This window comes from Corvus moneduloides, chromosome 13, assembly GCF_009650955.1.
Source record: "Corvus moneduloides isolate bCorMon1 chromosome 13, bCorMon1.pri, whole genome shotgun sequence".
NCBI lineage: Eukaryota > Metazoa > Chordata > Aves > Passeriformes > Corvidae > Corvus > Corvus moneduloides.
In genome coordinates, this window is record NC_045488.1 from 1502036 (window position 1) to 1526067 (window position 24032).

The following is a 24032-nucleotide window of genomic DNA, read 5'->3' on the forward strand; positions in this document are numbered from 1 at the left end:
AGTACCATTAGTAGCATGCTTTAATTGACATTTTGTTTGCTCGTGACAACAGAACTACAAAATAGATACTGACTTACAGAAAATCTGAGTATTAATGGCAAATCTAATTTATTAGATATTTGCCTTCCCATTCAGTTTGAATTATTTTGCCAGATTATAAAGGTTCTTCTAACTGCCTGCTTTCTTCCTTTTTCTGTTGAAGTTTCAAGTCTACTACTGAATTCCCCAGTGACTTTCCATTGCATTAACCTGAAAGCCAGACGTAGTGACATCATCACCTGGAACTACCTGTTGATGCAGAAAACGTGCTTCTGTTCTGTTCACATTTTGATATATAACGTAAGCACTTCGAAAAATGCACTTTGTTATTTGAGTTGTTTCACTCTAAGCAACCAGAATGTCTTTGTTTAACACCATTTAGCAACAATTCATATGAGCAATACACAACAGCCATTTCACTGAATTCCACAGATTCTCATTTGAAAGTACATTACCATATGCCAGATAGATTTTAGTATTCCTTAAGAACATTTTTTGGTACCTATTTAATTCATATTAGTTACAGTTTATGCTATACCTTGTGATGGCTGGAAAAATATCTCAGTTTCCTTCCCTTCCACATCTTCCTTATGTGGTTTGTATCCCAAAATGAAGTCTTCTTGGAAGACATGAAGCAACTGTGTGTTTGAGCCACACTGAAACATTGAGCAGTCGTTATGCTTCCAGAACAGTATAGCAAAATTTGGTACTAATGCAATTATTTCCTCTGTGCAATCTAGCTACCAATGAAGAACACTTTCTTTTATTAAGTTTAATACTATCATCAGAAAACCCCAATATTTTTCTTTCATATTAAGAACAGCCTGTTCTAGAACTCATCATTTGTATATTGCAATAATTTCACCGAGGCCTACCAGGATAGACAAATTCTGTAATAACACTTTTGCTGCAGTTATTGGCAGATGAATTAGTATCTGATTCATTTTTATTTCTTTGGTGTTGAATAAATGACAGTGGCAAAAACTGTCAGACTTTTATCCCTCTTCAGTGGGAAGACATATCTGCAGTTAATTGCTTGGGAAATCTAAAAAAGGGAACAAATCACAGATTTTCCTTCTCTCAGATATCTTAACATCTGTCTTTTCTGACAGCAACGTATTTCTTTGTGGTAACTCTACCTTGCTACAGAGAAGGCTGCTCATGGTGAAATCCTTCCCTGCTGGTAAGGAAAAAGACGTCCCCCAAATAACAGTGATGGCAAAGCTATCATGCTGCAAAACACCTTTTTCCCAGAGAAGCAAGGTAAGACACTATTCCCTGTACTCATTTATAAAAATTCTAGGAAAATGTTTTGTAGATCTGAACTTAAATTTGAAGATTCTATGCTATTGATACTTAAAAGACACAGAAATTTATTGACAATAGAGAAATACTCATTTATACATGTCAAACCACCCCAGTTTTCTAATTCAGAGTGGTAAAACTCGCTGTTTTCACAGGCTGCTAACAGAAAACAGCACTGGAACATGTATGAAAAAAAATAATTGAGTAAGAACAGGTTTAATTATCCTACCTGCTCATTGATTGAAACGTACAGCTGTGTTAATTAACAGATACAATTTTTTTTTTTCAATACAGGCACAAAAACCTTCAAGTTGTACCTGGCTATCATTCTTACATTTTGGCTATCATTCTTACTAGTTAGATCTACTTGTTAGGTTTGGGCTTTTAATGTTATTTTTGTTTGGTTGGGTTTGAAGGGATTGTGATTTATTTCCCTTTAAATTATGATACCTTGGAAGCCATTCTTTAGTAAAGTTTTGTTTTCATCATGAGTTATGCTTAGAAAACATAGATATACTCTAAAAACGAGCTTTGAGCTCTTAGCAGCTAACAGAAAGCTGGCTTAGTGAAATGCTCAAGGTATCTCAATATTCACAAAGATTCAAGGCAGTCATTGTCACCATAGAGAAATGTCACCTCTTTTACCTCTTTTCAACAGATTAGGCTAATTAACAAAGTTATTAAACACCTTTCTTTATGTGATACCCTTAAAGAGTTAACCACTTATTTACTTTGTTAGTTATTGCATCGAGCTCAATGATGCATCCTGGTCGAGCAGTAGATTGCTGGCTCACAATATTAAACACCTCCCCAATGAGTTTCTGAAACAGAGAAAAATGAGTAGAATTAATATATTTTTCCTTTGGACAGAAGAAAATTGCAGTTGCTTATGATAAACTGATGCTTCAATTTTTCTTGTTGGCACAAACTGCAACAGAGTTCTTGCAGTTGTCACTTTGGCACTCCTGAATAATGTGTTTATCAAACCATGTGCACTGCTGTGAGTCGGCAGCTCTTCGTGGGGATGATACACCAGTTTTTATGGAATCTAAATATTGCTAATTTAAAGATTTATCCTTGCATAACACCACATAATGTATCTGTGCAATGAGAAACAATATACTGTTTCACTTCTTTTTCAAGCTTCAGGTTTTGTCACAACATGTAGGAAAAAAAATCAGTACAGCTGACATACAAGCTGAAAGCTTTATTGATTTTTGCTGGAATGTTCACAGTCATTGCTCCTAGAACAGATTCCTCAGACTGATCTGAACACTGACAGGCCCTGTCTTGCAGGATGGTTTATAAAATAACAGGAGAATGGGAAAAAAGGGAAGATGTGTTTCTTTATACAATAACAGTACAAAGTCAGGCTTTACTTTTCTTAATGCCAGAGAAACGAAAGATAAAAAGAATGAAAAAATCGGTCATTGTAAAAAAAAGCTAATATGTCCCTTAGCTGATTCCCTCATATCCCACCATCTCTGCCCTTCCTCATACATAGATGTAACTCAGGTGGATACACCTCAGTCTTGCTCTTCTGCTTTCACCTTTCCTCTTACTCTTGACTCCCCTCTTCTGAGAGGACAAACTAAGTAAGAAATGCTATTTTTCCTTTTCCCACCTGCCGCAGGTTAGGGAAACTTGTATGGGAAATTTTGGTTCAGTGCAGACACTTTTAGTAATAATAGCTGCATTTTTTCTGCTAATGCTTACAGACAGCTGCAAAACGTACAATTATGCAAGATCTAATGCATAAGATCCTATACACGGAATTGCACAAAAATCACACAGAACTAAAGGAAGACAAACCACTGGAAGGGGGAAAAGGTGAGTTATGTTAGTTTTATTTTAATAGTTTCAAACCAAACCATTGCTACATAAAACTTACAGATGATTCAGGGTCAGATAATTCATCCAGAAGTTTTCGTGCATCTACAACAGCTTGATAGAGCCTCAGGTTTTTGCCATCTGATGCAACAAAGCAAGCACTAGCAGAGTTGCAATAGGTACCTAACAGAAGACACAAAAAAATCATGGAGAAAAAAATGGCATTCAATGGCATCAGGTAGTCTGTTACAATCCTCAGTATAAGAACATGCTTCAAACATAATTTTCATAAAGCACTGAAGCAAAAAAACTAAGCAAATGTGTGCCTTAATACACCATCATTTGAACTCTGAAATAATTCCCTTTCTGAATTTGGTTCATGAATGTAACCAAAACTCCTCAAAAAAGTTCAATAATCTATGCTGAATTCCAACACGATTCACACATGCCAACCCCAGTCTGCAGTACACCTAAGGGAACGCTGCCATTCCATACTCTGGTGATGTTTGATTCACTCTCACCTCTGGGGCACTGCTTGGAAGAGCCAACTCCAGATTTCTGAGGTTGTCAGAGACAATTCAGAGCAGGAGTCTAAGAGGAAACTGTTCAGCCATAGCTTTCTTCCTTGTTTACTGTCTCTAGGCTCTTTGCATAAAATTAACCTCTAAGAATATTCCCTTCTGCCCTGAAGTTAAAAGTGCAGATATAAAAGCGGAGGGAGAAATAGATCTGTACTGAATAAAATACGAAAAATTGTAAGAGTGTCTTTTTTTCCTTCTCAACAGTATATACAGCAGGCTTGACAGGAGATTTTTCTATTCTGATATACATTTTCCTCTAAACTACAAGAATGCAGCTCATTATTTCTGTTTAGAACACTTTGTTGGGATACAGACAGCCCAGAATGTGACTATGTAAGCAGAGAAAATGGATTTGTTTTACTTTAAATCAAAGATACTAAGTATTTATAACCTGGTATTTGTATAAAATTTCATGTTACGCCCACAGCACAGATGGCATTCAGTACTGTACACAAAGATGACAGCTACTATAACAGCATCTTTGTGATAATTAAAAAATAAGTATCTGTGTGGCTGATTGAGTAACTATTGTAGAAGTAGTTTTCTTAACTGCAATGGGAAGCTCTAAAATTAAAAACAAAAACTGAAGAACTGGCCAAGGACATCACACATCAGATCTTGTACTGTCTGACCTCTGAGAAAGTGTTGCCTGTAGTTCTGTAAACTTAATGTAGTCTATGTATTTACAAACATCCTGAGTTCCAACTGGGCTTTTGTAAGCCTCTGGTGGTCTGAAGAATTTCAGTATTGTTTCTTGATCTTCTAAGCAGTTTTTAGCCAGCATGTCAAAGGAATCTGTTAATGCCAATTTTTGCTGGAAATCTTCCCCAATAATTCTGATGCTCAAGTGGTCCAAATGCTAGTTCTGTTCAACCCACTGGCCCTGCAGCTGCATGTGGCTAGCACCCCTAAGCCATCAGCACACCTGCATTTGCAACACCACATCAATGCAGAGAGCACTCAAGGAAGCTGCCTGAAGCGCTGGGGAAAGGCATCACCTTGTGGGAGCAAGGAGTGCTTGCTCACACAAAGGAGTTCTTGGGTGTCAGCTCATCCACAGGGACTGCAGACACACTCAGACTACAGCAAGTGTTTTGCAGGAGCTTAGCCACAAATGAAGTAAAACTGCTTGATTTGCATAATGTAAGGAAATCTTTGAAAAGTTAATGTAAATATACTCCATATAAAACAGTAATTTATTTTAACAAGTTAGTTCTACAACTCACAGTGTTAAGTCTGTATGGAAACATGCCAGGTATACTCACCAAGGCAATAGCTGGGAATTAGTGTTGGAAGCCAGGCTACATTAGAGAAAGCAGAGGTGTGAAGAGAGTTAATTCGAGCCAACTCAGACACTCCTCCAGTGTAGGATAAAGGTCCTATGGGGTCTACTCGCCACAGAATCAGCTCACTATAGATTGCATTTGGGTCATGGAATGTACGGGTTGCTGCATTTTTAAGTTGCTGCTTAGCAGAACCTTTCTTTTGCTTCATAGGATCCATCATCCTGTTTATCCTGTCGGAGTCCCAGGAAGTGCCTGACTCAGGAGTTAACAGGGCATTGTGATGGGAAGATGTCAGCAGCAGTGGTAAAACAGAATGGCAGGCCAGATCATTGAGGTGAAAGCGGTGTCCACAGTACCTAAACTTATGGGATACAGTTAGCACAGTAGTGAAAGCTGATTTATCAGCAAAAGTAACTGCCCACTGATTGAGAGAGCCATCTATATGTTTGGAAATCATCATTACCACAGGAGAAATTATATTCACACTTTCACTGTCCTGGGCAAAGCTTGGTCCTCTATTTGCTAGAGTTTTATCTGGAAAGTCCATCGTCCTCTGCTGTGCGGCACTGCTGTTGTCTTTTACAAAGACAGGGCAGGCATACATCATAATATTTTTGCTAAGGGAACTAGCATCTCCAGATGGAAATGCGACAGGAATCCTAGAAGAAAATGAAACCTAAAAAGGAAAAAAAAAAAAAAAAAAAAAAAATTTAGAATACATGAACTCAGCTTCAGCCTGAATAAATGCTAGGTGTTTTACAGGAAGTACTTAAAATGAAATTCCTACCGATGTTCAGCTCTACAGCAGAGGACACAATGTTTGTTAATACCAAAAATAATAAAACCATTTCAAGTAAACCATACCTGAACTTGTCGAAAGATGCCTGGAGTGTATTCATCTAAATACTTCACATGCCACACCAGAAAGGTACCATCGACAGGGTGGATAGTAAAAAGCATATCTGGATTCCTGTTCCATTCAGTTAGGAGCAAGTCAATTTTCCGGTCTAACAAAACTGTCGGAAGAGGCAGGCGTGGGCCTGCTAGCAGAGATGCTTTGGGGCTTCCCTCTCTCTCTCCATCTTCATGTTCTGAAGAGCCTGTACCGGTCCCTGTCTCTGATTCTCTGTCTATAGACAAATCTGCAACAGAAAAGCAATGTGCCATTTTATCCATTGCAAAGATCTCCCTATCAGTTTCCTTTCAAAACACAAGCTGCTAGTAGCACTGTCCGATCAGAACTACCCAGATTACTAACCATGATCTAACTTCATATGTAAGCCTTTCTCTTTTTCTTCCATTTCTTCTTCCTCTTCAGCTTCAACATCAAAATCTTGTTCTAGTTGTTGTTCAGAAATTTTTCTTAGATGCTGCATGAATACTTCAATAGAGGACGTAAAATGAAATTCTTTATTATTCAGCCAGTGGACAACGAAGCCTCCACTTCCTTCGTCTGTATTAAAAGCTGTTCCAGCCAACACTGATGGAATATCTGTGGGCATTTTTGAACAAATAAAAAAGCTATATATTGAACTATATAAAAATATATACAGCTATACATTAAGCTATATATTAACCACTCATCTTTTTATTCATATATGTATGTACACACACCTTTCACTTATTTTAGGTATAACATAATTTGTGCCTGCAAGATTAGAAAAGGTAAGATGCAGATCAAGTTTTTACATCCAATTGTAATAAAAACAGCAAAGATATTTTAAGGTCAATGAATTTACATGAAAACTTATTCTTCTGTGAATGGTAAATGATACTCAATGGTTCTAATTGCTCAGTGCCATATATTGCCGTGTTGACTTTCATGTACAGACTTTACATTAAGTATGTCACTGCTCTTTAGTATTTTTCTTTAAAAATGTTCTGTATTGTTCTATAAAATGCAGCTGGTTTCCTACAAAAAAAACCAGTGGTCCAGCTTTTTTTTCAATCACTACATATTCTGTAGGATACAATTACTCTATTCATCACACACCATGGCCCCCCAAACCCAAGAATCAAACACCAAGCAGACTGGAAATTTATGCTTCTTTTGACTTCTGATCTGCAAAGATGAATTTAATTTGCTCATAAAGGTGCTGAAGGCATTCAGAATAAATTCAGCTTCATTTGTCTTAAAAACTCTATGCCAACTAACAGACTTCCTACAAGTTCCCTTTATTTGATTAGGCAAAGCAAAGAATGTGCATCTCAGCCACCTTTACTCTTTTCATGTTGTGAAAATACATGATTGCAGTCTAATAAATGGTTGTATTTCACCTGTATTAGGGTTGATGCTTGCTGCTATGTGGAAGTGACCAAGTGCATTTGCTTGATGGGAAATGTGACGCTGAACCTCGTGAGTACCCTGCTGATCTGGCAGGACATCTGTGTGGGTAACAAGAACTGAAGATCTCCTTTGTCCTTTTCTCATATTTTTCAAATGATGAATTGTCTGTTGTAGTTACAAAAAATAAATTAGTAAATGCTAAAACCACTGTAAGGTAAAAAGTCATGCTTATACAAGGCCTAAAGCTTCTTTCTACCAAAGAAATGAAGGCTAATTTCAAAAGGATTATTTTAAATGGATTTCAACACAGAGTAGTACGCTTATGTACAGCAGATCTGCCCAAAAGCAAAGTTCTTCTAACAGTCTTCTGAAAGTTCCTTTAATATCTACTCAACACCACCACAAAAATACACAGCATTTTTCACAACATTCATGAACAAGATTAGAACAATCTAAAAGCAGCAGCTTCTGTGGTATAATTTTATAATGAATTATTTTTGTATGACTGAAAATTTCCAAGAGCATGTAGAGAGCACAAATGATTTAACAGCCCAAAGTGTAATTGGTCCCAAGCTCCCTATTTGTTGATGGCCATGATATTTAAGAAGTAAAAACCTGGTCTGATTGTAATAGTCTACAAATGAGTGATGGGGTGTTCTTTTGCTTTCTTATCTTTTCTTGGTTTTATACTGATAGCATAGAGACTGAGGGTAATGGACCACCACTTTGTCATCTAGCAGGGTGACTTTATTAAAAACACTCAAGGATTTATATGCTTCTTCTGTGTACAAGTTTTAGGATCAGCTACGCAGCCAGTGATTAGGAGACTAACCAATCACACAACTAAATGGCAGAGCAGATGTTTCTTGCTCTTTTATCTCAGGCACCCTCACACATCCCACACAGCCTTAGCTGAAGCATTCTCACGTAGGTATTTGTGGCTGCAGATGATCTTTGGTATGCACCTTCTCAGGGAAAAAAGCTGCCTGTTGAGGTCGACCAGGAGCAGCCACTTCTACAGATTGGTTTTCTCTTATTGTAAAGTTAATAGACTTCCTAAGACTATAGGACTGTCACTGAAACAAAATTATCAAATGAAGTAACTAAAAATTAAAAGCATTTATTTACTCCTTTCATTGTCTTTATAGTTGCAGACTTTCAGACCCAATCAGAATGAAACCATTATTACTATTCCACATTAAACATTTTCTCTTCCCATCACTGTCAGTTAACTATAGAAAAAGTAAATTGGGTTTTAAAAACACGGTGCTTGGATGCAGAGTCTCTGACTTTTTCAGTGTTTAGTAACAGACTTCAAAATTATGAAATAATTCAGACTATTCTGTAATGCATATAGGGCCTACATAATATACATTCTTAGAGCTTTATATCCTTAAAGTTTTAAGAATCGTGAAATAAAAAATTGGACAAATTAAGTATTTACTTGTACCTCTAGGGCATGCTGTATTGTGTCCTTTTGCTTTCCAGACTGTGAGATGGTGCTGCCGATGCTGGAAGTGGTGGTTTCACAGATCTGCTCCCCCAGGAGAGTATCTTCGGGTAACAGCGTCTCTGCCCACAGCCGGCAGATGCCATCGAGGCATGACGTGAGTAACACGTTACAGACCAACCCCCTGATGGCAGACACAGCAAAATTACTGCCTGGCTAGCTCAGTATAGACACAGCAGAAATTAGGGGAGTGTACAAGTATTTAGTAGTTATTGTTTTATCTAAATTTCTGCTTCTCCCCTAACTGAAGGTTAACCTGACCATCGTTATTAAATTCGGTGATAGAGAAGTTTATGGGAAGATGTTGGTACCCTTCGTTTCTTGAAAGAAGAGAAATCTCACGTTCTTGATGGCAAAACATTAAGCAGAGTGTTAAAAAACCCACTTGATCAAAGGCTTGCTTGCTTTTTTATAAAGGCAGCTTTCGAACCTGGGCATGTACTTGCTGATGTTCCGCCAGGAAAATCCTGTCACTGCTCGGGGATGCGCCAAATAAACAAAGGAAAACTGCACCTCCTCTGAGCACTTCTTCTTTTCTTCATTCTCCTGGGGCAGAAGAGATGACTTCCAACCAGTCATAGGATACCAAACCTTTAAGAGGCAGTCATCCTAGGTGAAGCAACAAAAAACCAGGGGGTTAGGTAGCTGTAATTAAAAATGTAACTAAAAGAAAATCCCAAGTAATAAGGAAACTGCTGTTCTGGTATTGTTCATGACAACTTGGCCCAGAACTAAAATTCATCTCACATTTAACTCACAGTAAGTGCAAGCAAAAAATGCTTACTTACTGGGATTTGTAAACCAAAAGGAATCGTTCAAATGAGAGGGTGACATTAAAGAGAATTATTAATTGAAAATTTAGCTTGAATAGTGATTAGACAAAAAGTATTGCAGTCTGAAATACACCTGGTAATTGAAGCCAGAATTCACTAAATAAAAACCTTCTCTAACTTATCCAGACATATGCATATTATACCAGTTTAAATGTGTATGTGTTCTATCATAATGATCTCATTACTCTGAACAGAAGTAGAAAAAATTGTTTATATTCTTCTGAAAATTCATCTAAGTATACTTCATCTAAAAAAAAAAATCAAATATATATACACACATAAAAACATACAAGTCTGCATCACTGTCATTCAAGTATCCAGTAAGAGTACGTCGCTAAATCCAGTTTCTTGTTGCTGAAATTCATGGAATTACACAAAAATACAGCATTACACAAGATCATAATTTACCTTTGCTAAGACTACAATAGAGTGTATGGTCCAGGACTAAACATATCACTTTTGTTAAACAAATGAAAAATACTGCAAAAACTCAAGTATTTTTTTTGTCCTTACCTTCCCGGCTGTCGCGAAATATTCACCATCAGGAGACCATGACATCAAATGCACTGATGTTGCAGTCCTACAGAATACAAGAGCAAGTTAAGTAAGGGCTATTTACTCTAAAATATTATTGCACCGGTATTCAGTTGATTCAGTGTTAGCGTTCATTATTTAAATTAAATATAAAATTAAGTAAGAATTAGATTAAGTATTTTATAGTTGTTGCTTTAACCATACTTTATGAATAGCAGAAGCATAAAAATATTTGCTACAATGAAACAAAATAGTATTTTCACACTTCTATGAAAAAAAATTAAAAATTGGTTTAAGTACAGCAAGCCTAGGTTAGATCCAACAGGAGTGAGGATTTTTCATTTGGAATAACTTACATTGTTTGAATTTTATGGTATTTAAAAGCATATTTTAAAATACAGGTGAGGTAGCATTGCAATTTCTCTTAAAACAAAAACTATCTCACTTGCACTGCCAGACACATTTCCAGTCATTTAGAACCGGGAGAACTTTATCATCCTTGATCTGATTGTTAGCATCCTCATCTTCATCTTCCTCTAGAATGTCATCGGACGGAGGGGCCCACAGCTGCAGGAAGTCTGTTGCTGTCAGTAACCTGTTACCTGGAAGGGAGTGATAACAGAGCTATGGAACCAAGATGATGAAGGCATGCTGAAAGGTTAAGCCTCTTGTCATACTTCGTTGTGAATTATTCAGAACAGGTTGAAAGCTGAACTTTAGTCCATTTTGAATATGACAGGGTCATCTTATAAAGATCCATGTCTAGGTACATTGCTGACCTTAATTGTGCTGAAGTTCTATTTAAATGATTATTAGTGATAATTAAGTCAGTTAACACTGGGATTCCCAAACCAAGATCTTACATAAGAGACTCAAACACGTGGCACAGCATCTTAACAAATGTTAACTGTAGCCTCACATTTTATGCAACACTGCCTGAGAAGAGGTAATTTAAATTTTCCATATTCAAGCTCTCACTTTATTACAATAAAAATATTTTGTGTTCAAGTCATTCTAACTACAAATGTTGAACAAATACTTCACAAATGATGCATTACCTTGAGGATCCCAGGCCAGGTTGTAAGTCATAGAACTGAGGAAGAATTGCCCAGTTTTTAGCCACTGACACTTCAGTTGCTGTAGTATAAAAACAGTAAAGGATTAATTTTCACATCAACAACCAAATATAAAGGTATTGCTATTTCCTTCTATATGAAATTGCTATGAGGCCTGTTGCAAAAGTATTCAGTGGTAGATTGCTAAATCTAGTTTTAATATGCTTTTAGAGTGTTTTGTAAAATGTAAATGCATCCCAGGGTGCCCTGCAAACCAGATCTGGCCCTGTCCCACATACAAATATATCTGTAGATTATTTTGTACTACTGTAATCATAGATTTACAGGAACGTAAGGGATGGAAGTATAGATGCCACAAAGATTGTGAAACCTGCTTGAGAACATCCTTAATGCTCGAGTCCTCGGCCATGGCTGTGCTGTTGTTAAAACAAGTCTGGGTGCACTAAAGTCTGTGTCGTGTTTCTGTACTGCATCTCTGACAACCTCTTCAAAGGACAAATACCAACTCGTCACCATGTCAATCTAGTATGAGATTCAAGAACAAGATGTTGGGAACTTAGGAAAAGGGCAGTCCACACTTCAATTCATGCAGTGGAAGAGTGTACCCATCCAGTTTTATTATGAATGGTGGAAATGGTTTATCCATCAGTCTGTTCTGTGCTGACATAATATAATAAAAATAACTGGCAGACAGACTTCTGTCTTTTCTAACAGCCTAAATGGAATTACAGTTATGAAACACATACTTACACAATTTCTTTTATGAGAATTTATACCAAGCGGTTCAAAAATGCAAACAGCGTTTCCATATGATGCTGCAATCTGGGAAAAGAAAAAAAAAGTTGAAGACTCAAAATGTAAGGTTAGGAGGTCAGTGGAGTAAGTGCTCCTCAGTATTCCAAACCAGCTAAAGAATCTCCCATACCTCTTCTATGTGCCAGTGTTCTTGAAGAGTGAAATCAATACAAATGTAATTAACTGTGTTATGGGAATATTTTCTTAGGTCATTTGAGAAAAACAAACTCCTGAAGAAGCCCACCTTTCAGATTTTAACACTAAGCAGGGCAGACATCTCATTCAATGGCACAAACACTGTCAGTCAGATGTAGTATATCCTTCTAGGGCAACTACTCTTAATGCGTAAGGGAAAGTTGATGCCTTCACTGCTTCTGCTCATGTTCTGTGTACTTCACAGCTAACTAATGCATTAATTATTAGTGTCTGTGTCTCTAGATTCCATTTTGTATCACTAAATCACTGAATAATAGTTACAAGAAGCAGAAAGAAATGCAATTTTATATTTAACATTCAAATACATTTTGAGAAGAGATAAATGGCAAATAGAAAGTCTGAAGTACATATGCTATTGAATCCCTTAGTTTCTTTCAGCCACTTATTTCACAGAAACCTCTAAACACAAAACAGTCTTTATTAGGTATTTATCTGGGTCTGTTCCTAATACTCATATGCTTATAAGTACTTTTGACTATCTTTAAAATTCCTCTTTTTCTTTAAAGATTTTTAAAAGAAAAACTGTTTAAGTCCTTCTCATTCAGGATCTGGTTTCCCCAATAGAGAAATGATCCACAAGTTTCATGACATTTATTACGAAATCTCGTTTCTTCCGTAGGGGGAGGGGGAGAGAAGGTTGCGACAACACAGCCAATCCCAAAGTAAAGAACAGACTGTGAGTTCAGAGTCCTGAATGCAGAACCACCCAGGGGTTTGTGGAGATCTTGTAGGGCCCATCTCTGAAGCTGGAACATTCCAGTTCTGATATTGTGCTGTAACTAATGCATCTGTCCACAGTTTGTGACACCTCTTATTGCAGGTCCCGGAAAGGAATAAAAACCATTGTTACAAAGATGTCTCCTGCTTCCTTTACACTCTTCCCTCCCCCAAAGGATTCTTAGAGTAACATAAGACTAACACAAGAGGCATTACTCAGAAAGTCCCAGATGAGTAAACCATGATCTTTGTTGTGAAATTAACTCTTTCATTCCATTAAGTACTATGTTGCCATTTAATTATTTCAGAGTATTGAAAATTTAAAAATTCTATACAGATTTATTAAAATCCTTACCCTGCCTTGTCGTTGGGAGCACTCCACACAACTGACCTGGATGTTTCCATGTTTAGCACCGGGAATAATTTGCACACATTCAAAGTCATTTGCCAGAATAACAATGTCACAACCAGAGCCATATGCCTGAAAAAATTTTTAAAAGAAAAAAATTGAAATGTTTATTTTAAAAACGAACTGAACGCTTGTTACACCGCCGATGTTTGGGAAGCTGTGACTACCCCAGTTAAACAAGAAGCTACAAAGCAGCGGGTTTGCTCCTCACTAATTCAATGAGCAAAAAGCAGAAACACAGTAGTGAAGGAGACCATAACTCCACTGGGGTTTAAACCACGGCAAACAGAAACAGTACAAAACCCAACCAACCCCCCAAACTTAAATCTAGAACTTGAGCTCTGTATTTACTTTTTCTTTTGTTTATTTTAGATTTTAGTTGGTTTTTTTTTTTCTCCCCTCCAATTCTGGTTGCCTCTTAGAGGAAGGCAGCCAAGCCAGGAGCATTTATTCATGAATTTCCATGTACATTTCTTAAATAAGTGTGTGCTCTGCCTCCCTGCCTGCCTTTTTTATTATTCTTAATTTTTAAAAAGATTGTTAAATTATTCTCTTCTATAAGAATGAAATTGCTGGGCTTTTCTGAGTTTTAAGAAGTGCACATTACTGTAAGACTGTAAACGAAAGATTTCTCTTGGATATACTGTTGTGCAATACACACTATATCCTAAAGAATTTGTTTATGAAATAGCTATAGAACAGTGATAGCTTGCAGCACTTTTTACTGGCAGGATAAATATACACCTGTCTGCCAACCTTTCACCTGTTCTAAACAGTTTAATCACTCCAGATTATCTGTCCCACTGAGCTCCCACATTCAGGTGTGGAAATCTCTCCCTAGGATCAATCTACCACTAAGCCTTTTACAGTAACCAGTTAGAGCTGGAAGTCTCTTTCCTTAAAGTAAGTTTTCCTTTGATTACAATACAGTAGGCAGAAATTTTGTAACAGCTGAGTTAAGCAGAGAGTGCAAGTCCTCCACATGGTACAAAATTACTTATCATTTTAACTTGTCCACTGGATTTTTCACAAGAATTTCCAAAATACTGAGTCAGTCCTTGCTCTCTCCTTTGAGATCAATCAGTGTAAAGGCTACTTGTATTGTAAGTGTATGAGAGTTAAGAGTGTTTGTATCGATTTACATGACCAGTGCCCCTTGGTGGTCACACTAAGATAACGGTGCAAGATCACCACTGGAACTAGAATGGACAGTTTAGGCCTCATGACTTTCTATGTCTACGTCTAATCCTCCTGGGAAGGAGCAACAAGTGAGAAAGGCTGAAAAAAAAGGGCTTCATTTAGCGAAAGTACATCACTGCATGAAACAGAAAGGAACAGCAATACGAGCAGCAAAGCAGAAAATCAGTCCCCAGAAATTAACACACCATACAACTGCACACACAGAAATGAAAACTGCAGATTAGACAGATCGTCTGAAAGATTTCCAAGGTCATCTCACAAAAATAGAGTGACACGGTGCTGTCTGAGACATCAAACCCACACTGCTGTTCAGGGAAGTTCTGAGGAACTGATACTGGAGTGATTCACAATGTAAGCAGGATTGCTAAAAGGTTGTTGGAGGGAGATTATCTGTGTAATAGAATATCCCAGCTCCTTGATGACTAGGCTATGTGATTATTAGCCCCAGTCTGGAAGGGAATAAGTTATTATTAAAATTGAATAGGATTATTTCCAGAATGTAAGAGAATGAAAGACGAGATTCTGAAATAAATTCTGGCATTGAACAGAAACTCTTTTTGTTTTGTTATTTTCCTATTTTTATAGGGGGATTTTTTACTAAACAAACTTCGCCAGTTGTGTTGAATGCTGGACAAAACAGTAAAGGCTCCCAAGTAGGAAGGAAGAAGACTGAGACCAGGATGTGAATGCCCAGAAATAGACAGGAAAACAAAAGCACACCCTCTTGTTCCAATAATTTATTCAGAATCCCAATATTCACAAGAAATTGATTCTCCTACTTGAACTTCAAAGGGTGAGCAATTAAAACAGAAAAGAATTGACTCATCTTCTTTTCAACAGTCTTCCTCATAACTACTAATACAAACCTACTAAAAGACGTGACTTAAATTATCTAAGTAAAAAGAGGTGTTGTGTTACAGTGGGACCCCGACAGTGCTGATCCACTTAAAACGAGGACTTAAACCTTTCAAATCCCCTATTCACTGTCAGTATTGATAACTTGAGTTGCAAATTTCAGACTACGTTATACACTAGTTGCAATTTTATTGGCAAGAGACATGTATGTGTGTCTCAGAAATTATAAAAGAAAAGACTTCTCAGCTTCAGTTTCCTTGTGCTTACTGTTCTTAAACATGCCCATTTGTATGTGTGTGTACAGCTCACAATGCATGAAACAGGAAATATTTTATACTTGGCTATGTCTGTTTATTCTGTGAAGCAAAAGAATTTAGCGTCTTTCTCTTTAAACATTTTAGTTTTTCATCTCTCCTGTCCCCTACCTGCACTGTCCAGCAACAAAGCATTAAATTTCCAGGCAATTATACTATTTAGCGTATTTTTACAAAGTTAAGTTAAAAAGTGGTTCTGAATTAGAAGTGTGGTTTACAGTCAAACTCTTTTTCCTGAAAGAATCATCAAGATACAGAGATCTCTTTCCTTTGTGAAATGTTATTACTGTCACTTGTACCCATCCTAGTCTTTGCCTGTTTACTGCTGCACCAACAAGTGACTCAGCAGACCTGAGTGTCCTGTGCCAACAGAGGGGATCCCTCGCTGAGGGGCTTAGGCAGAACCCATTCCCAGCAGCAGGATACCAGCCCTCAGCTCGAGGTTCTTAGAGCAAGTGCTGCTATCTCTTGGTTCTGGGGTCATTTTCTGAGTGTAGACATTTATTCTGAGAATGTGCCTTACTTCTTGAAAGTATATTAAAGTATATTTACCTTAGATCTTAAAATTATTTTACGAAGTCAATTCATTAGAACGCACCTTTGAAAAAGGTCCATATACTTTTATGTACTGAAAGATAGTTTCATATTTCACATTATATGCCTAAATACAAGTTTTTAATTTGATTACTTTCATGCAGCTTTTCTGATGGCTTCATTATATTAACATGTTTATACTTGAAGAGAACACTTTTCTGTTAAATCCTCTTTTCTTCTGTCCTGTCAGTCCTTAAGCTGGTAAAGCAGCAGAAACACCCCACACTGACAAAGAACAGGGAAGTATCATAATATTTAACATCAGTAGTTCCTTCTTAAGGATTCAGCTGACATCTGCATGAGGTCATTCATGCCACCACAGGTCTCTCCTGCCAGAGAAACAGTGGCCACAATATTGGTGGCAGCAGGCTGACAATCTGCATGGCCTGATAAAAGGAATGGAAAGTTGGTAAGCCATACAGACAGGAAAGATGGAAAATAAGGCACTGAGGTACTGTAATGGATGAGAGCAGCATAGAGCTCTTAAATAAGCAGAATTATGAGCAGTGGCTGAACAAAACAAGTGCACTAAGAACCACCCACATGGAGTATCTGCCAACCTCCATTTCTAATGTCACTGATAACTTCAAGGAGAAAATTAAATGGAGTTGCAAAACCACCAGAATGCAAGGATGACTTGCAGGATCTATAAGGAACTAATAAGCTGTAGTTTGCCAATATCTGCTCTATCTGTCAAGATCTGGGACCACTGAAATGAACAATGACAAAGCTTTAATTGAATGCAGGAGCAGCACACAGAAGTAGGACATTGTGTCCTACTGTAAGAGTTTGTGCTATATGCTCAGTTTTCAGGTAATATGAAAGCACGTGCATCTGTTTCTTTCAGCTGCTCGTTTTCCGGTTTGCTTCCGGAACTAAGAGATAGGGAAACAATTATTCCTTCACATTCTCATCTTGGTTTTTCTTTATACAAATATTTTACTCTGTATAAAAAAACCGAAAAAATTATTGCCTTCCTATAACCTGCAACTCTTTACAAATTTTGCATAAGTGTAATAAAACACAAGTCCTCAAGTTCCTGTGTGTACTATTAGGGATGCAGAGGCATTTCAAGATGGTAAATGATGTGGAAGAAACAGAATCAGCCCACAGTGGTGTTAAAAAAAAATAATTTCGTAACCTTCTAAAATAACATAAATTAAAATCTCTACCGAAACCTGAATTCAAGTCTGTGCTGGGCTTAAAGGACTCCTCTAGTAAAACAACACTCACTCGTCCTTAAGTTTGTGGCTATGAATAGTAAACATAAGACGCAGAAAATTCCTCCCCCTTCTGCTTAGCAATGAAGACACCTGAATTCTGAACCATTTCCAAACTCTCATCAATGGACACAACACTTACACTTCCTCCCCCTCCTCCTTCCAAGTACTGCTAGAATTACATACTCTTAATGCAAGCTAGCAAAATAACTGAGAAACAACTCCTATCCTACTACTAGCCTGTGGCCTGTAGAACAGGCTTTCCTAAATTGACATGAGAAAAATTCATGATTAAATACTTTACAATATGCTTAAACATACAGAGATAAAAGAACTCAGTAAGGATTCAGATATTAAGCGTCTCTAATCCAATTTACACAAAAACGTGCAGAACATATAGATACATGTAAATAGTAATAAATAACGGAGAGGGATTTGCAAATAAGTGTTTTAAGAAGGATGGAGTAGTAAAAAAGTAGGAGAACCCTACAGAGCAGAGAAAACCTATTCTCAGTTGCTGTATCTCTGTGTGAAAGAAGATTTTGCTGTTTTCAATGAGGTAAAAAAAATTTCCATGGGTGTGGGAGACTCATCTGCAACAGCTTCTGAAATTCACCACACGCAGCTCCAGGCCAAGTGTCAGTATTGGCATGGAACATGTCAAGAAGCTTGTCCTTTTCAAAAATAAAAAATAAATTTTTTCTCACTTTCATCAATAAAGTTCTTAGATACCCCTAAAATCTGACATTCTGATTTTTCATTAAGAATGTTTATAGTTTTGTGCAATTAGTGCAGAAGTAAATATTATTTCCTGTTTGTCTGACACTTGAAATTTTTATATTTATAGAATCCAGCCTCTAGGTAAACGACATAGCTATTTTTATCTATTTATTTTTTAACCCAGACTAACCTTAGAAACAGCTACACTCTGTTGTAGCTGCTTAACCAGCTCTTTCAGAACAAAAGCTAAATTAAATCAGCTGTGGTTTGAAAAATGCGTTTTCTACCTTTAAAAGCTTATTAGCTGCCAGTTAGACTGTGATGTACAGACACCTCTTCTGTCAAGGCAGGGTGTGTACTGTGAGGCACTGCTTAAAGCTCAACTCTGAACCTTTCTGTAAACCCACTTGTGGAACACAGTTAACAATATCTGCTAAAATGAGAACGTGAATTAACAGCAAGCTGAAAGGTGCACAGAATTATTCCCAGAACTTCTGTCATTCAGTACGTCAACCCTTTGCTTAAGCAGAGTTGTTTTCAGAGCCCGGACGAAGGGGGCTGAAGAGACTGTCTGGTGCAAGACAGCATTATGGAGCTATTTTGCTTCTAATCACCTTCCAAACAGTTTTTCCTGTGTATCACCCGCTCTGCCAGTCTGGCCACAACACAGCTACAGCACCCACAAGGCAGTTTGCTACCACACATCTCTGCGCCTCACCCCTTCCTTAGGAAAGGCTGGATTAGATGTCAGGATTGCAGCAGGCAGATGTGGGAGCAGAGGAGGAAAGAACCCTGCACGTTTCAGAATAAACACTGACAAATCCTTTGTAGCCAACCTACAGCAACTCTCTCTATTTCTTTGGATCTGTATAGTTTTATGCAGTTCCTAATACTTGTTTTTATTAGGCAAAGAAAAAAACAGTGGAAAAATTCTTTTCCCTGTCTTCTTCTCAGAATAACTAGATGACTTCTACCAAAGCTTTAAAAAAGTTGAGGCAGACTGTGTTATCATCCTAGCTCTAGCTACACCGACTTGGAAATTAAAAGCTTACCTTTATCCCCAGCAAGGAGTCATGCAAACAAGCCAAGGACAAACCACAGAAAGGAAGAATGAAGGGCCTGAGAATTGCAATGTCCCTAATCACGTTAGAAGAAAATGTGTTTCTTCTCTCAGAATTCTCAGTCCTTTTCTGGACTTAGGTATCTAAAGCACATTCATCTTAAAAGGAAGTTTCTTCTCCTACTCCTCCTCAAAAAAAAGGGAAATATCTCCAAAACTATTAACTAGTGGGTACATATATATATGTACCCAAGCCATTATTCTGCTGTTAAGTGGAGTATTTTTAACACGAGTGATTCATTTCTGCACACAAAGAAGCTGTATTTTCAAGTGCCTGTGATGAATCAGTTGTAGCAATTTTGAACTATTCTCACGCATTTTCAACGCCCAAACATCAACCAAAACGTGAGTGGGCACATGCGCACACAAACAGCAGCTCCTGTGCCACAGCCCTGTGGGTTCACACAGACACCTATAGGTTCACAGCTCACTGGGAACATCTCCCTTGCTCTCCTGCTCTTCCCTTGCCTGGCTGGTGCTGTGTGCCAGTGCCTGACAGGCGCTGGAGCTTCAGAGCTGACTCTGGTCTGCAGAGTCAGACTGTCACCTGAACTGCAAAACCTGCCTCAGGATCTGAGCTGAAGTTACGACTCCAAACAGCTCAGTGGTTTGGGGGCACAAAGCTACGTCCATACGGGTGATGTCGACCGACAGAATTTGAGGTTAGGCACTAATGAACCACCTGCAGTCGATGGTAGACTATGAGTCTACTAAACCACACAGGTAACTAATTCCCTAAGAATCTGGATATAAGACCCTAAACAGTTCTTAACCATACAGTTTACTATAGGATCAAGGTCTAAAATGGCAGGAAATAATACTACGAGGACAGAGAACGAAGAAAAAGCAAAGAAGAAAGTTACAGCTATGAAAGTCTGGAAGACATACTTATTAAAACATACTTATCTCTTTAGTTTCTTGCTTCCTGTATTATAAAAAATTGGATGCAGCAGCCAGAGAAGACAGTGAGGTCTATTATATGTAGTTCCCTAATTAACATCCTACCAAGCAATTCTGCATTGTTTTGGAAGACATCACTTTTGCTCTTGGAAAATTCTTGTATAAACCACAATATACGTTATCATTCATTACTGATGTTATCGAAACCATGAAAAGAATTAGCATAACGTTGTGTTGCATAATACCATTTGACTGACTTTTCAAATTGTCATAGTAAAAAGAAACACATTAGAATCTGAATATGTGTAAATGACTTCTTATATAAATATCAAAAGTAACAGAGGTCCCCTTAATAGCAGTATGGCTGCATAGCAGCAGAATGAGGAAAATAAAGACAAACATGGCACCTTTTATTTCTTAAGACTCTCCAGCATTCATTACTGAAATAAGAAGTCTATGAGAATCCATTGTAAGCTTTAAATGTTTCACGAGTCTGCTGACATTTATCTTACACCAAAAAGGATGCTCTGCATCATTTTGCTTGGAATTGGTTTGTGCCTGGGATATAATCTTTTTAATATAAAATGCAATGAGAAAACTGATTCCCAAAGAATAAGATACTGATCAGACGGCAGCAGGAAAACACTGCAGAAGCTGATCACTCACTAAAATCAAAGCATACCGAGCATACATAACGAAGTGAAATTGCCATTAGAAATTGACAATAAACAAGTATAGCCTGTGAATGAGAAACAGATTGTCTTGTAAACTACGGGGCCCTTGAAATTCACTTAGTGTATCTCTTTATCATCTCTTTCTGTTTCTTTCCCAGTTTGAGACGAGCGTTTGACAAATTTGTGTTTTATCAACCTCAGTAATGGAAGGCAGACGCTCATCAACAGCGGGCAGGCTTCGTCAGAATCCCAGTGCAAGTGACGGTGTGCGCTTTGCAGATGAGACATACACACGCACGCACACACAAATATATTTTAGAAAAAAATTAAGGAAAGACAGACAGGAGCACCCAGCGAAACCCGAGGACACACACCCCCGGGGGTTTCCCCGGCCCATTCAGAGGACGGAGCGCCGGCCAGGGCTGGCAGGCGACCCCCGGATGCCCCCACATCCCCCGGGTCCGCCCGCAGCGCCCCCCGCCCGCCCGGCTGCCCCCTCCCTCCGCTGTCCCCGGGCCTACGGCCGCCGTGCCCGGGCCGCGGCGCCCGTTACCGTGAAGGGGGTGTCCTGCACGCTGCCCACGGAGTACCCGTTGTCGCCGGGGTTCACGGCGCCGGTCAGGACCTGGTGCAGATGCATCGCGGCCGCGGCCCCGGCCCCGGCCCCGGCCCCGGCCCCGGCCCCGGCCCCGCCGCGCGACCGGGACCCGGATGGCTCCGCGGGCGCGCGCGCGAGGGGCGAGGGGAGGGGGGGCGCGCGCGAGGCGGCGCACGCGCCGGGCGGCGCCGGGATCAGGTGGGGGGCGCGCGCGGGCACCGCCCTCTGCGCGAGCGGCGGGGCGGGCCCGGCCGTGCGCGCGACCGCGCGCGGGGCGCGGAGGGGGGAGGGGGAGCGTACCGGGCGCGCGCGGGGCCGGGGGGGGGGGGGGCAGGAGCGGGGGCGGGAGCGCCCCCCCGCGGCGGCGGAGCGCGGCCGGTGCGGTGAGCAGGGCGGGCCGGCGGGACTCACTCCCCTCACGGGCGGGACTCCCCTCACGGGCGGGACTCCCCTCACGGGCGGGACTCACTCCCCTCACGGGCGGGACTCACTCCCCTCACGGGCGGCAGGCACCGGAGCACGGCTGCGGGGGCGCGGCTGCCGCGGCGGCGGCGCTCCGGCGGGGAGGCGTGTCCCGGGAGCGCGGCGGGCGGGGCGCTGAGGGGAGCGGTGTGCTCGGCCGCGCAGGTGCGGGTGCTCTGCCGCCCGGCTCGCACGGGTGCCTCTCTCGGTAGTTGGACATACATGTATGAATATATGCCTATGTGTACATGTATATATATATATATATATATGGTGCTTCTGAGGGAGGATTGGTTTGTTTCCGTTAAGGGTCCTCTGGTTTGGTCATATCCCGGAAAGCTTGGGATGCTCTCGGGAATGCACCAGCGTCGCTCCAGCAGTGCCCGCAGTGTGGGGACTTCGAGTAAGGTGTTCAGTTGAATTTCACGCACAGTGAGTGACCTCACAGAAAATACGGAGAGGCTTTTGCTGCTTTATTTGTAATAACAAAATTTTTTTTTGTAAAAACAAAAGCACTCTTGAAACCTAAAGCCTTTGCCACTCCTTCTGTCTCAGAGGTGTAGAGAAGACTGGATCCTGAAAATTATTTGGAAGAGATTCTAAACTCTTGAGTGGGGGCAGAAAAATACTCTGTATGCTGTGTGTCATGAGATAAGGAAAATTCTCAGTTTTCTTGTCCCGGGCCGATAGAGTGGTCTCGCTGTTGCTAACAACTGAAGCTGCAAAGCTCACGCTCCTTTAATGTCTGTGGCGCTATTGCCTGAGTCAAGACTGCAGGATTCATCCTACCTTGTACTGCTTCTTAGAAGTGCTCATCTCTTACTGCACAAATGCACGCTACTCGAAGTGTAGAGGTAAATAAACACAAAGTCAAGTGACATTTGAATGGAAAAAACATTGTCATGAAAATACTTCTGATTTTGTTTACTCCCGTGCTTGTTAGAAGCAATCCCTTTGTAAAGGGAGCAGTGTCTCTAGCTGGGGTGAAAGGCAAAGAGGAAAAAACCATTTTGATCTTCAGTTGACCTGGTTACGCATGAAAGCACGATGTAATGTTCGTGTGCTTCCATCACTATTCTGTAACTTCTCTGATTGAAAACTCTTCCACATAAGATGTGTAATAACTTACAAATGATTTTTATTTTGAATAGGATTGTTTAAAAAAAAAGCATGCAACAGGACTTAAAGGCAAAACCAGTTTGGTGGGGCTTTTTTTGTTTTGGTTGGGGTTTTTGTTTGTTTGTTTTAACGAGTGGAACAAAGCCCACCTAATGCCTGAAAAGGGCAGCTGGCTTTTGGATTGGTAGCTGTAATGGGAACGAACAGCATAATCTAAAGGAAAGGGTTTTCCTGGTTGTGCTGGCACAAAGTCTTCAGAGACAGCAGAGTACCTGCAGTTTTGCAGGTACCTGCAGATTGGTTCAGTCTTGCTGGGTAGAGCCTAGGTGAGGGAGAGTTTTGGTTTCAGCTCAGTGTTCTGTCACCTAACGAGAGTAAGACTGACTGTAGCTCTTGTGTAAAATACTGGGTTTGTGGCTGTGGAAACTTACAGACATGGGTACCTCTGTGCACAGAACTTTGAGCAAGAATCACATCGCAAGTATCTGCACATTCTTTCTGAAAGCAAATATTTTCACCTGAGTTTTGTTGATAGATTGTTTTACCCACCTGAAATCATTCTTCCTTATTAGTGACTTAAGTACCTCACATTAAAGTAATTTTTAGTGCATGTGACTGTGATTTCTATACCTGAGACCATGAAGCAATCTCTCTCTTTCATGTATATATAAATGTAAACAAGAGTAAAAACATGTAAGTAAGGGGCCTTCAATCTTTTAATTTCCTCTTTAATTCTTGACCTCTTTAATTCTTGTTGCTTTATTCTATTACTTTATTTTCTTTTTAACTCTAAACAGAAGTTCCTGCAGTCCCTCTGCTGGAGTCTGTGTGCCTGAGG

At 39.5% G+C, this 24032-nt stretch overlaps 1 protein-coding gene and 3 long non-coding RNA genes across 8 annotated transcripts in view; 3 read left to right on the forward strand and 1 right to left on the reverse strand.

Annotated features, from left to right (window-relative positions):
- Positions 1-21710, reverse strand: part of DMXL2 (Dmx like 2) — a 47438-nt gene extending 25728 nt beyond the window's left edge. For 4 of the 5 annotated variants that reach the window (XM_032122339.1, XM_032122337.1, XM_032122338.1 and 1 more), the window contains exons 1-15: positions 21569-21655; positions 13365-13490; positions 12032-12103; positions 11264-11342; positions 10651-10807; positions 10185-10251; positions 9269-9447; positions 8779-8962; positions 7319-7493; positions 6300-6533; positions 5906-6183; positions 5021-5717; positions 3236-3357; positions 2076-2165; positions 578-695 (exon numbers count right to left, since the gene is read on the reverse strand). In XM_032122339.1, coding sequence (XP_031978230.1) covers positions 578-695; positions 2076-2165; positions 3236-3357; positions 5021-5717; positions 5906-6183; positions 6300-6533; positions 7319-7493; positions 8779-8962; positions 9269-9447; positions 10185-10251; positions 10651-10807; positions 11264-11342; positions 12032-12103; positions 13365-13490; positions 21569-21655 — 2665 coding nt within the window. Of the gene's footprint in view, positions 1-577; positions 696-2075; positions 2166-3235; positions 3358-5020; positions 5718-5905; positions 6184-6299; positions 6534-7318; positions 7494-8778; positions 8963-9268; positions 9448-10184; positions 10252-10650; positions 10808-11263; positions 11343-12031; positions 12104-13364; positions 13491-21568 lie in introns of all 5 variants that reach the window. The other variant, XM_032122336.1, reaches the window with a different exon arrangement.
- LOC116450214 lies at positions 175-3169 on the forward strand. The gene is made up of 3 exons (XR_004242711.1): positions 175-339; positions 1152-1302; positions 3063-3169. It is a non-coding gene; the product is annotated as an uncharacterized LOC116450214 (long non-coding RNA).
- LOC116450215 lies at positions 10781-16869 on the forward strand. Its single transcript, XR_004242712.1, has 2 exons — positions 10781-10863; positions 12912-16869. It is a non-coding gene; the product is annotated as an uncharacterized LOC116450215 (long non-coding RNA).
- Positions 21711-22216: 506 nt separating the features above from the next.
- Positions 22217-24032, forward strand: part of LOC116450744 — a 201880-nt gene continuing 200064 nt past the window's right edge. The window contains exon 1 of the long non-coding RNA XR_004242959.1: positions 22217-22929. This is a non-coding gene — a long non-coding RNA (uncharacterized LOC116450744). The remainder of the gene's footprint in view (positions 22930-24032) is intronic.